General features: G+C 35.9%; 1 protein-coding gene across 2 annotated transcripts in view; it reads left to right on the top strand.

Annotated features, from left to right (window-relative positions):
• TTC29 (tetratricopeptide repeat domain 29) overlaps nucleotides 1–14636 on the top strand; it is a 592695-nt gene that overhangs the window by 462370 nt on the left and 115689 nt on the right. For both annotated transcript variants that reach the window (XM_037162386.2, XM_037162388.2), the window contains one exon: nucleotides 14054–14277. In XM_037162386.2, coding sequence (XP_037018281.2) covers nucleotides 14054–14277 — 224 coding nt within the window. The remainder of the gene's footprint in view (nucleotides 1–14053; nucleotides 14278–14636) is intronic.

Genomic DNA, 14636 nt, shown 5'->3' with positions numbered 1-14636 from the left:
CAAGGCACAGAGAGGTTAAGTAATTTGACTAGAGCAATAATGTTATAAATAAAAAGAAGAAATAAGATAGGAAAAAGTGCTTCATAAAGAGGAAGGAATGAATAAGTTAGACAGAAAATGGCTTAAACATACATTAGAAATCAGATTTCCAGTCTCCTCCTGAATTGCCATTACTACTGGGGACCTAGAACCTCCCTCTGGGTTTACCTCATTAGGACCCAGGCATTCTATAATTTTGATTCAGACTTCCATACAATCCCCTTAAGCTTCTCAGGAAGAATCTCTAACCCTACAATCAGAGCAGCTAAAGAGATATGTTACTGAAAGAGGGTGTTGTCTTAAAAGTTTAGTTTAGATTTTTTCCACTTTAAGATCAAGATCAAAATGGATGACTAAGCACATTTGCTTCCTAACTTGAAATAACTACATAGAAGTACAATAGATAGTAAAGTCTTTTTTTTTTAAAGATTTTATTTATTTATTATTAGAGAGAGGGCAAGTGATAGAGAAAGAGAGGGAAACATCAATGTGTGAGAGAAAGATGGATTAGTTGCCTCTTGTACACCCCCCATCTGGGGACCTGGCTCACAACCCAGGCATGTGTCCTGACTGGGGATCAACCGGTGACCATTTGCTTTGCAGAACAATGCCCAACCAATTGAGCCATACTGGTGAGGGCAAGATAGTGAAGTCTTAACATAGTGAGAAAGAAGAGAAGAAAAATGAGGGTTCGAGATTTTCAGATACACATTTTCAGAAAGCAGTTGAGATATTACCAGGAGTAAAAAGTGACATTTTATAATGATAAACAGAGTTGGTTCATCAAAAAGACATAATCCTAAATGTTTGTATTCCTAATGACAGAACTTCAAAATAAATAAAACAAAAACTGATAGAAAGAAAAGGAGAAACAGACAAGGCCACAATTATAATTGGAGATTATAACACTGCTCTCTCAATAATTGATAAAAAATCAGTAAGAATATTGGAGACTTGAACAAGACCATCGATCAACATAAATAATTGACATTTACAGAACATTCTGCCAACACTCCACACATTATTTTCAAGTTGCGCATGGAACATTTATCAAATGAAATTATATTCTGAGCCATAAAGCAAATTTCAATATATATAAAAGGATTTACATCCTACAGATTATGTTCTTTTATAAAAATGAAATTAAATTTGAAATAATAGCAAGAAGATCTCCGGAAAACTCCGACAAATTTGGAAAGTAGATAACATAATTCTAAATAAACCATGGGTCAAAGAAGAAAATGCAAGGCATATTAGAAAATATTTTGAACTGAATGAAAGAGAAAACATGGTATATCAAAATTTGTGCCACACGGCTAAGTAGTGCTAAGGGGAAGTTTATAGCATTAAAATACTTGTATGAGAAAAATGGAAATGTCCAAAGACAGTGCCTTAAGCTTTCACTAAAAAAAAAAACTAGAAAATGAAGACAATTTAAACTGAATGTTAGCAGAGAAAAGTGAATCGTGAAGTGAGAGCAGAAAGTAGAAAAACAGAATCAGCAAAACTGAAAACTGGTTCTCTAAGAATATCAGTAGAATTGATCACTGCTGAGTCAGACCGATCAAAGATGAAGAGAGAAGACACAATCTACCAATTTCAGAGATGAGGAGACACATCAGTAAAGATCGTACAAATGTAATTATGCTGATATATAACTTATATGGAATGGCTAAATTTCTTGAAAGACATTGCCAAGTTCATTTAAATAGAACTAGATAAAACAGTGAGGATATGGATATGTCTTTTTATATCCATTAAAGACATTGAATTAGTAGTTTTAAAAACCTCACACAAAGAAAATTCCAGGCCCACATGGCTTCTATGGTGAATTCTACCTCACACGTGAGGAAGAAATAATGCCAATTGGGTTCCTGCTCTTTGGGAAAATAGAAGAGGAAGAAACACTCCTGAACTCGCTCTCTGAGACTGGAACTGGCCCAACACCAACCCCGGAAAAAGCCATCACATAGAAGGGAAACAGAATAGTATTGCACAAGCAGTGTTGTAAAAAATCTTAAAGAATAATAAATACGTAAACAAAGCTAAATAAAAAATTAAAAAGAAAGCAAATAGGAAAACCTCTGCTTCAAGAAGTCTCGATCACATGTAAACAAAAGTAGTATATAATGTGTATGTTATGCCAAAGTAGTACACAAAATGTGTTTTTCTAAACACACAAAAAAGCGCATTATCTGTACTTAATGGAGAAAAAGCTTTAAAATAAATTTTTTCTTATTCTGAAATTTTTTTAGATTTTGAAGTTAGGTTATTAGCTGTATTGTTTCCTAACTGCTGTAATTCTCATAAAATTAATCTCTTTTTGAATCAGTGATATTCGTATGCCCCTTTAATTTTTATGAATTCTATTTTGTTTTATATTCATCGTGTTATGCAATATATCATTCTGCGGGCATTTGCACTATTATAGGAAAACACAAAAGAAACAAATGACACGTTCTCTGTCTCAAGGAAGTTATAATCCCACATATACATATATGTCTACTATTTCCTAAAAGTTTGAATTCAAGGCTGTTTTATCTTCTCACAAATACTTTAGCTCTTATAATATTCTTATTGATGCACATATTTGATTTGACATATCTTAGTCATAAGTATAAATTTTCTAAATAGTTTTAGATCACTGCAATAAAATTAATACAACATTCAGGAAAATAAGATGTTTATATACAAATATTGTCTAACCAAAGCATAATAATAATGATTGATTTATTTTTGTGTTCATTAATTTAGTGTTTACTAAAGGTAGAAGGAAATGTATGTTCTGGAAGGTTGATCTTGATGTACACGCGGCCTGTGGGAAATCCTGCCTCATTTTTCATGCACACAATCCTCACCTCCTTTGTAACGTTAATGGAGACCACACAAAGGAAAGGTTTCTTCACAAAGCTTACACTGTAGTCCTGATCTTTCACACATTTAAGGTGGAAAGGGGAAAATGTATTCTTAATGTGTTTTTGATATAGGGAAAATGAAAATATGTTGACTGAAAAGATGAACTCTTCCACAATAGGAACTTGAGGTCACCCACTGCCCTAAAACTGTCAGAACTTGACATGCCTCTTCAGTTACATTTACTACCTAGTTCTCATCCAAGAAGTAACACAGCAGAGCTGGAATGAGCCTAAAATTATTTCATTTAGTTTCTAGGTTTTTTTAAATCCAAAAATGGCCAAAAAAGTATGGTTAACAGAGTACCAATGGATAGTTTGTAAAGAAAAGCTTATAAAGGTACATATAGTCTTTCTCATGACAGAATAGCAGTACCACACTAGAGGGAATGTCATGATAAGAGAAGTGTAACTGCAGGTTTTATTATTTGCTCTTATGGGACTGTCCATTACATTGCTGAAATGAGCATGAACAATACATTATTTTGTTTTCATTTTTAATTTGCATGGTTTTCCCTTTGTAATTTACACCAGTTGTATTTTTCTTAACACTTTTCATGCTTTAGCCTCCTTATACTGTCTTTCTTGCCATTATTTGAATGAATCCTTAAGTATTATGAGGAAATATCTTTGGAAGGAGCAACAGTACAGTGTATGTGCTGAAGTTGTAGGCGTAAAGAATTGACTGGTTTACTTTTTTCAAAGAAAGCTCTTCATGCAGTTGTTTAATGTGAAAGGTTTTTCTTGAAAAGGTTAAAAAAGTTCTAATCTACTTTTGTACATTATGTAGAACTTCATTTTCTAAACTCTGCAAAAGAAAGTTTCATATTTAATGGGGAATCATGAATTATTCCATTTATTATCTACTTCCTCCTTTCAAAGACATGGTCTGGATAAAAGGCGGGGTGAATAATTTCAAAAAATACAATACATTTTTAATAGGAAGGTGCAAACTACAGATTCTCATGACTATTAGCAAGCGTAGAGGAAACAGAATTTTACTTGCAAAACTTGTCAAACTCTTGCAAAGATAAAATGTGTGACATACTTTAGTAAAAAAAAAATAGAGCACAGTAAGCTGAAGTTTTCTTCTTAATGCAACTTGTTGTTTTTACTAAGTTTTGTGTTTGTATTCTCCAGCCTTACATTTTTTTGTTAAAAATTTAATGTTTCACTCAATTTATATGGGAAATTGATAGTTCTTTTGTTTATAAAGATAGAGAGATGAAGAACTGAAAGAAAAAAAATGATATTATTAGAGGCAAATTGTCCTAAAGTAGGTTTCAGAAAATTTGCGGAGCAATTATAGAATTATGTTTTAAAAACAGAGTAATGTATCGTGCAGTTTTATATTAATTAATAATTATAAATACAAATTTACACAAAAAACAGAGATGATGAGATAGTATGATCATGTTTACGTATGTTTGTGGTCATGTATTATAAAGGTTATTTTTTGTTTTTCTCTTTTTTCTTATGTTTGTTCTCATTATATTAGGAGGAGGAACATAGCAGAATTGTTACTTAAGATTTTTAAAAATAGTTATAACACAATCCAAAATCTAAGATTATTTTCAAGCTTTATTTTTCAGCTCATATTTAATGGTTAAGTAATAATATAACCAATTTAAATTGGTTTTATAATTATGTTTCCCTATAGTACAAAGTTATAGTGTAAATTGAAAAAAAACCCAAGAATTAATATGATAGCCTTATTTAGCCAAAGGTGTTTGGACTCAAGTGTAATACTTCTGGCTTGAAAATACTTTCACTGAAAATTCTTTTTAAACAATGATATTAATTTCATACCTATCCATGGCCAATCTTTGGCTTAAAATATCTTTTGTAAAAATATGTTTGAATTTCTTCAGGGAGTTTGCAAGTAATAAGACTATTTATAAAGATTTTATGTGTAATTAGCCTCATAAAGAGCATTTTTCCAGTGTCTCTTCACTGAATTTCTAAAGAAAGTCTTTTTAAAATGTTAAGTTTGAGATTCTTTTTAGTAAAGAAAATTTTTCAGGAAAGAAAATATACAGTAAAGAAATATGTGTGACAGCTACATGGGTAAATATTTTGGTAATACTTTATATTGATTAATGAATAGTTTATTCATTTCTGATTGATGATAATTGCTGTACTTCAAATATTTGATTGAATGGGAGTCACTTGAGTAATTCTTTTTTAACAGGGTATGTACCTTAAAAAATGCCTTTATGTTAAGAAAATTATTTAAAGCAATTGTAAGGTTTGCAGTCTGTCTACTAAATAACCACAGCTTTCCAGTGATATCGGGTGACAGTTACCAGCAAAAATTCTATTTGATTGATTAATGTTTATTGATCTCACAAAGTTACTGCCTTTTTGCTAAATATCAGTTTAACATAATTGAATCAGAGAAATGATCTTTGTTCTATTCTACGTGAATATTCCATATATCCTAAAATAAAATCACCCATATTGAACTGTATACTTACTGTGTTATTGAAAGAATTCTTTGCTGATCAATTTTCTTAGCATTTTATTTTTTGTTGAAAGAATTACATCAGTAACAGTCCCATTTAAAAAATACTGTGGGGCAACCTTCCTCAGTAATAATTATTAGCTTTTTAAAAAGGAATGAAAGATTGACTTGGATTAGTTTTTTCCAAATAGCATTTTTAAATATTCCTGTACACTTTTAAAATGTTGGAAGTCTGTTGATTCTTTCTAACTTTGATTATCAGTTGATGAAAATTTGTATTTTTCCAGAAAATTTGTCTATGTGACAACGTCCTCTAAAGACTCAAATCAGTAAATTTCTAATTGTTTAAAAAATCACAAAACACTCTATTCAATAATTGCTCGAGGTTCAATTTTATTTATTTATATTTAAGTTATCAAATAAGTGCATATATATAAAATAGATCTAAATTGAAATAAAAATCCTGCTATATTAATACTCAGGTTCTGATTTGCTGATAACATTTTAATGTTGATTACTTTCTTCAATTTATTATTTATTTGGATAGTGATCCTAATAAAATTTTCAGAAATGCTATAAATTAATACATGCATAAGGTTTTTTAAATACAGCTGTAATGTTACATATCTCAGTCTTTATTAGGAGGATTTTAGGTGAAATTATAGTAATGTATGAAGGATATTATGGTACAAGATAAGTATAATACTGTTAATATGCCTTTAAAATTATCTTTTTAATTTTCTCATAAAGAAAATAAAATTACACAAAAAAATCAAGATTGTTATAATGGCTGTGATGTTAAAACTTCTGTTACATGATTAATCGTAACTCAAAAATATTATTACAAGAGTTTTTTTATTGAAATATATGTTAAAACTCTACATAAGTTACAGTGATTATATTATGTTCATTATATATTCACTTTTCTTTAAGGATGTTTTAAAATGTTTAGGAAAAATTAACAGCAATGTTCTTTTAATGACTAATTCTAATTGTAATGGCTAATTATAATAAAGAATAGATTCTTTGGTTTCAAGTATAACAAATTCTACTTTTTGAGGTATTAACCTCTAAGTAGTTAAATTAAATCAAATAGAATATAAGCAGTGACTATCAGTTTATTTATGATTTGTGGATATAGTAAAATGTGAAATGAAGTTGTTTGGGAGAAACCATCATAAATCTAAAAGTGCTTTGTATGTACATTTAATTGCTATCAATAAAATGCCTCATTAATATGTGACTGTTTATCTCTAAAATACATTTCCAAGTTTTCCAAACACGAGGACGGAATGGCTGCAGACCTGTTCATCAGCGATGCACCATCCGCCCCATTTCCATTTTTAAGAGTTGAGTGTTTGTTAACTGATCTCACAGACAGCTACGTGTTTTGCTGCTACCAGATGGATGAGATAGAATACCATGCATAACTTTACATTTATCTTCTTTGAGTGTCTCCTTATTTGCATATCAATTAAAATAATATCTGTATTAAGATGGATAATGAAAGTTATCAAATTTACATGATGTAACTGCAGTTTGCTAAATTTCCAGTAGATGCCCCCAGAGACCAGTCAACTCATTGGAAATCCTCTAAATTTGAAAAGAGACTTATTTATACTGAAACTTTTTTTCTTGCTATAGTTTGAAGTACCAAACATGGAAAATAAATTAAAGGCCCTACAAAGCTGAACTCTCTGATGGTTATTACACAAAAATATATCTGTCAGTAGAGTAATCTTTAATCAGTATCATTCAACAATATTACTAATCATTGTTAAAAAATATGATATGTAAAATTAAGAAAAATGCTTTCAGATTTTATTGTAAAGTCATTCTACATGCTTCTAAAGCAAAGTCATTGAAAACATAGCTGTTTTTTTTCTTTCTAACTTCTCTCTAAATGTTAGCAAATGCTGTGTCTTTGCTTTAACTTTTTGGCAAACAACTGTCCTTTTCACAAAAAAATATAAAACATACCCAAATAACTTACATGATTTTTATTAATGTGTATATGTGTGTGTGTGTGTGTGTATGTGTGTGTAGAAAAAAATAGATGTTTTTCTCAATTCTAACTATATGTAATATATACCTACACTGAAAACTATGGGTAAGAATAATGACTTACTTTATTCCATGAAAATTATATTAACTGAAGCTATTTAAGTATTAATTTAAGATTCAATGTAATTATCCCGTCGGTGATTCCAATAACATTTATTCCTACAATATGAATATAAGACTGTTATAACTGACACAAAGATAACCCACTAGTGACTTATAAATATTAATTTAATGGAATAAAAGTATTAGCCTGACTTTTGATTAGATATTACATGACTTTTGAGTTTCTCTTTGTCAGATTAAATACAAATTTTATGATCTTTTTTAAAGTATAGTTTTTTATTGAATTGCTTTTAAAATACTTTACTATGAAGCTTCACCTTGATATACTTACTATTTCAGTTTGTGCTATAAAAATGTTATGTATATTAGCTCTATAATAGAATAGTTGATAATGAATTTTCATTTTGAAAGTCTATAACAAGTATAAATACCTGTAAGTGCAGGGAGAATAAGTTGTCATATCTATTTATTCCATCCATTCATCTTTTTATATTTTTAGAATTATGTGCTTTTCATCCTTTGATGTTTACCTCAGACCCTCACAAAATCCAAATTGTCTTCTGGAGGGCGGGCCCCTTGTAGTGCAGGCTTCCCTTGCTGGGTGAGTGTCCTAGGGCCCCATCTGCATCAGTGGACACACTGGCATTATTGTGCTGTGTCTGGCTTCAGTGAATTTTTTGAAGACTCATTCGATGTGTTTGCCTGTTTCGTGATGAGGGATTTATGAGCTCACCTGCCCATACTATGCTGAGTGTTCAGTAGTTTTTAACAAAACAAACAAACAAAAAAACCCAGCAGGACTCCCATGCCACACCCTCCCTATTCACTGAATCCTTCTGCAAGTGACTTGTTTCCCAGATGAAAAAAAGTCCGCAAAGGGAATGTTGTGCTGAAGTGGAAGAGGTAAACAATAAACAGCAGAAACATCAAAATCAATGTGTTCAAAAACTGTTTTGAGCATGGAAAAAAATGTCTCGTTAGGTGTATTGCATCAAATGGAGAGTACTCTCAAGGTGTCTGAAGTTTAAACGTATAAGAATAAATACACAACTTTTATAAATAAATCACATTTTGGGGGGACCTTCTTGTACACAGTTCCTTGAGTAAGAATTACGTATCTCTTTAATTGGCTTTAAAAGGATGCTGTTGGTTGTCTGCTTCCTCGTTGTAGGGGAGAGGATTCTTCGGGACAGTCACAGAATGACAACTGTCATAATCCAACAAGGAAAAAGACAACAGCTTTCAAACTGGAGTTACATTTTATTTGTCCAGTTATGTCACATTCCTAAACAGTCAATGCAGATAAACAGGTACTGTGTGGAGATGGTGGAGAGATATCAACAATATTTGACATAACGGGGAGCAATGTGGTAAAGTGGAAAAATTCAGAATTTCCCGTCTGAGAAACCTGGGTATGAATTTCACCTCTGCTGCGTCTTAGCTTCTGTGGCTTTGGGCAAGTCATTACCTTGTTGAACAGTTTTGTTTTGTGTTGTTTTAACCTGCAACAATAGAAGCAGTACTTTGTAGAGTTATTTTTAGAAATAATGTTTACATCTGGCACATTGTAGGTGCTCTATACACAGTAGCCATTCAAAATGGTTTAAGGCGGAATTTACATCTGATATAATGTTTCTGCAGCTGTTTTAACGGAAAGTTCCCGTTTCCCAGCATCTCCACGCACCCAGCTGCTATGGAGTTGTGTCAAAAGGTTCAGTTTTACTTCCTGTCAGTCCATAGATTTTTTTTAATCTTAGAATTTTTGAGGGAAATTTGGATGTAAATTCAGAATACTTAAACATATTCTGTCTATTGAATAATGCCTTTGAATAGTAATAGACTCCATGTGAAATGCATGACTGCTTAATCCTACTCCTAAGTCCCTTCTTCTCTGGCTGCGTCCCTCAGCCCAGGGAAGCTTCAGGCCCCGCAAAACCCGACGCTTCCATGGGATGTGTATTTAGAGATGCCATGCACATTGGTGAGCATCACAACCTCTGCCTCATGACTGGTGTTTTCTGTCAGGACAACTCCCCTCCAATTACACATTATCAAATCTCTCCATAATTTTTTCCAGATTCTCCCTTTTCACCCTGTAGACTGCTTTAAGGTCAAGGAAATTTTTCTTCTCCTGATATTTAAAAAGAACATATTTTAATTTGCAGTAATATTTGCTTTAATATGTAAATGAAACCAGAGACTAAACATATTATGTCCAAATGAAATAAATAAAATAGTGAATTTGCATTCCATTTATATTTCTGTTTGTATTTTAAAAAATCCCTTTTTCATAAAGTGAGTGGACTTTGGTTCTCTGTTATGAAATATAAAACCTGAGAAATGTACATGTAATGGTAGAAATTAACATATTTTTATTTTCACATATCTAGTTTGTTGTAGTACATGAAAATTATTGCAGTTAGAAGGAATTATTTGCATTAACTACAGAAGTTTGAATAGGAACCTATTTAACAGTTCACTACAATCCTCTTCCTTGCTCTCAAATATTAGTAACAAGGCTTAAACGACAACACATTTGCATGTGTCTACAAACACACATGAATAAAATAGAGCTATCAGCCTAGTAACAGAATGCATTTGAAAATACAATTCTATTAATGTTTGATGTCTCCTTTCTATAAAGAAAGGTCTGTTTTTTAAAATGTGCTTGAAATTTTAGAAGTTGCTATTAGTTATATATTGTAGAAGTTTTGAGGCTGCAAGACGTCTTGGAAACCATTTTAGGCCAGAACCTTCTGAATCCATTTCGTGTTCTTTGGTCAGAGGCAGCAGAAGCTGGTTCTGACCAGATGAAGTGGGAAAGATCTTACCGAAGGGGTGTTAGGCGACTTGCTGAGTTTAGGGGAGAATTGGCTCAGAGGAAAGTACAAGAGGTGGGGCGTAGTAATAGGTCTAGGTAGCAACAAGATCTGCTTGAGCCTCTTCTCAGGATGTCGCTGCCAGGTTGCTTGAGCTCCAACGGCCTTCTACATCTTCGTGTTTCTTGCTTCAAGATCCAAAATCTTAGGAGAAAGGCCAGTGCCTTAATTTTGGTCACGGGCCCACCCCTTGGCTAGGGAGTCTTTGAAATCGAGTGCAGCCTGGGGGGCACAAGGCACAGGAGCAGCTGTCTCTGCAAGTGCTCTGCAGGGCAGGGCGCACCAGGTCCGCCCACTGCCACCGCCTCTTCCGGGCCAGCGAAATGAGGCTCCCGGAGCAGTTTTCTGCATTTCTGTCCCCATGGCAATTAGAACTGAGATAGCCTCCTGTCTAGTGTTTATTTTTGTTGTTTAAAATCCATATTCTAATAGTTATTTATTTGTAATATACTTTTGCTCCAGAATGCTCTCTCCACTCCCAGGAAAGCATGCTGGGCAGCCCAGGTGTAAACCTACGGAAGCATCCAGCCCCTTGGCCTCTCAGATGGCTTCTACCCTCCAAAGCTGTCTTTGCGGGTACTGCTTGGATGTCCTTTTAGGCTCCTCAAATTCAAGTTCTCTGAACCTAAATTCATTTATCCTTCCCTAAAACTGTGCATCCTTTTGTGTTCCCCTCTTAGCAAATGAAATTACTCCCCAAACCTGGTTGTCCTTCGTTGTCATCACCCCAACACCCACTCATTCACTAAGTATCCGACATCTTTATCTCATAACTGTGTTGACTCCACCTCTTCCGTTTGTCCCCCTGCTCTCCTTCAGTTCCACTGTGTGACATTCACATTTAACTGGGCACTCTGTCCAGCTTTATCTGGGACCCCGTGACAGACCCTGATCTGCCTGTCTGTATCCCCCATCTCCCTTCTTCTCGGCTAACATGACCCCAGTTTTGTTTAGGGTGGTAACGTGCCCCAGAACAGGCAGGATGTTTGCTTTCGAGTCCCCTTACGGCAGGGGTGGCCGCATGGCAGGGTTCTGGCCCGTGAAACCAAAGTGGACATCCATTAGTGGTTGCAGAAATGTTTTTCCCTGTAATAGGCAAAGACACAGCTGGTGCCACTCCATTCTCCCCTTTTTTCTCGCCTCGAAGGAGGAAATGATCATTTGGAGCTGGTAGCCCTCCAGCGACCAGCAGGGGACAAGGCTGAGTGAAAGGTTAAAATAATCCCAGAGGCATGAGCCTTGAACCAAGGCCAGTAGCTGCCTACCTTTAGGCATCTTGTGCTGTGAGAAATAAAACCCTCTAGTTCTGAAGGCCATGTGAGGCCAGTTTTACTGGTAACCGACTGCTTTCCTGACTGGTGAGGTTCTACACGGGTGCCCATCTCTGGTGCACTCAATCCCTCCCTTTCTGTCCACCCTGGAAATGCACTGACCTGACTCCTTCGGTAGGTCCTCAGTGCTGCTTGTGCTCCCAGGTGCAGCTGGGTCCCCCCTCTGCCCCCAGTGGGCAGCTCCTGCACAGCCTTGCAGTGCATATCCCCTGCCTGTGGCCACTGGCATTGTGGGGAGGGGCTGAGAGAGAGGACGCAGTCCTGCACAGCACCTCACTGTTTCTCCACACTATCTCAACTGGAGGGCAGAAACTCAAGTAGGTTATGGCTTCTCCTTTTCCCATTACAAATAATTTGTTTGTTTCATACAAGACAGTGGCTTTTGAGCTTTTGGCCCAGGAATGTGGTTTTCTTATTCCCTCTATGGACTAGTCCTCCAGCAGTAGGGGCCCTATTGGGTGGCGGGGTGGAGAAGAGCAGGGGACCGCAGTCCAGCTGGGACAGTCCTTCCAGAGATTTCTTCAATGCAGTCTCCTCAAGTCATGTCCCTGACTCAGCCCCCTGGATGGCTCCACCTCACTCCCAGCCTGGAGTCCCAACTTCTTCCCATGACGCTGAGGTCTCTTCATGACCTGGGTCCTGCCTTTTCAAACACTGTCCTCTTTCGCTGCCCTCCTCTTCACCACTCTGTGTACTTCGTTGTTCAGCTAAGCTGGTTCGCTGCATAAGACACTCTTTGCAGGTGGGGTCTGGGCATTTTTGTTTTGTTTGTCTTTTAAACTCTGCAGGTGACTGTGTGGCATGGTGGGGCACTGAGAACCACTAGAGTAGGACTTAGCATTTCAGATCATTTCCACATATGTAGTTTCATTTGTTCTTAGTGTAAGTTAATATACACATTTCCCAGATGAGAAGAAATGGGGTCCAGGGAGATTTTGTGGAACTGGGTGTTCTGATCAGACCTTGGGTGTTTGGGCTTATTCTAGGCTAGTTCTACTCCAGGCTGAAATTTTTATGGCAACTAGTGAGTGTCACATTAAATCTGTTGTTTTAATTATTTCATTGTCCCCTATTTTTTAAAAAGAATGTAAAGTAAGTAACATAAAGCTGGATCATTGGGCCTCTAATTTCATGTTTAGTGGAATAATAGCCACCACATACAGTTCTTATCCCATAACCCTTTTCCCTGTACAGAAGTTTTTATCATCTGACATTATTTATTAGTTGTACACTTATTTGTTGGTTATGTTCTTTCACAAGAATACAAACTGACCCCAGGACATTGAACCTATTTGGTCTAGGACAATGCCTGGCACTTAGAATGAAGCTCACTAGCTGTTACTTGAATAAATAAGTAGAATATTCATTTGTCAACTTATCTTTTTGTATATGATTTATTTTTTAGTAGTGAAATACTAATAAATCATTAATGTAATCCTAACTTTAAAGAATTAAAAAATGTATTTAGTAATAAATTTCAATAAACGCGTTCTTCATGAATGAATGAATGAATGAATGAATGAATGAATGAGCCTCCATAACGCACAGTGAAATCATTTACAATAGAGTGCTTTGCTTTGATATTAAGTGACATGTTTAATATTTGCTTGGCTTACTGGTTGCATTGTTTTGGTGAAAGGCTTATAAATATATCAAGTAATTTGGGATGTCATCAATTGCTATGGTCTGGAATGTTCATGTCCCTCGAATTCTTATGTTGAAACCTGAATCCCTGAAAGTGCCAGTAAGTGGGGCCTTTGGGAGGTGTTTAGGTCACGAGTGGAGTCCTCATGGTGGAGTTAGCACCTTGTACCAGAGGCTCCAGAGAGCTCCCGAGCCCCTCCCACTATATGAGAACACAACAGCTGCAAGGGACCAGCCCCGAACCAGGAAGAGGGCCACACTGGAAGGTGACCACACTGATGCCTTCATCTTGAACTTGCAGCCTCCGAAGTGTGAGCAGTTTCTTTTGAAAATAAGCTACTCGGTAGGATTTTGTCTTAGCTGCTCACACAGACTAAGACATCAGTCAACTAGCTTGTTTGTCCTGAACAAGGGGGGCTCAGCTCTAGAACGGATAGATTTATAATATAGTCTCATGAAAACTACCGCATTAGCCCCTGGCAGCCTTCATGAAACTGAAGTTGGTCCACTGTCAGTGTTTGAGGCAAAGATAGTTTTCGGTGCTTTCACTGGGGACAAACAGGCAGCACAATCCAATCTCTGATTATTATAGGATAAAAGCAGTGCACAGATTTCAAGAACTAACATAACGCCTGAGTGTTCTGACTCTATTCGCAGTTACCAGAACTCGTACGTGAAGAACATCTGTGTGGACATGCTGCGGGATGGCTATCATATGTCCTTCACTGAGCTCTTCGCTCTGATGGAGAAGTGGGAGGCCCTCAGGGAGCAGGCCAGGAGCAGGTCCCTCCTCTGGTTACAGAGACCCCTGGAGGAGCAGCCTGATAAGCTGGATCACTTCTACCACTACCTGACCAGGGCCGAGGTGGCTGAGAGGAAAGGTGAGTGGAGGGAAGAGTCCCAGTTGTTCCACGTATGAATTTGAGGCGTTAAGGCAACTTGGTACAGCTCAACCTAGTCAACTAAGCATCCTTAGGGAATGAATGACAGGCAGCCCTGAGTTCCGGGGCTGCCCCAGACATGGGCACCCTGGCGAGGGCGCTCTGCAGCAGGGGGGACAAGGAATAGCACATGATGACATTGCCGAAACTTTCCAATGTATTAAAATCTTCTGTATCATTAATTATAAATCCTCCCAAAGTGTTTCTTTATATGTGATCTGATATTGACTTTCACCAAGGAGAAACTTTCAGAGCACTATAATTTTAAAATTACACTGATTTTCTAGTATTTATATAAT

The sequence above is a fragment of the Artibeus jamaicensis genome, unplaced genomic scaffold (assembly GCF_021234435.1).
Source record: "Artibeus jamaicensis isolate MK-2021 breed Jamaican fruit bat unplaced genomic scaffold, CSHL_Jam_final scaffold_537, whole genome shotgun sequence".
In the NCBI taxonomy this organism is placed as follows: Eukaryota; Metazoa; Chordata; class Mammalia; order Chiroptera; family Phyllostomidae; genus Artibeus; species Artibeus jamaicensis.
This window is presented reverse-complemented; position numbering and strand designations above follow the sequence as displayed.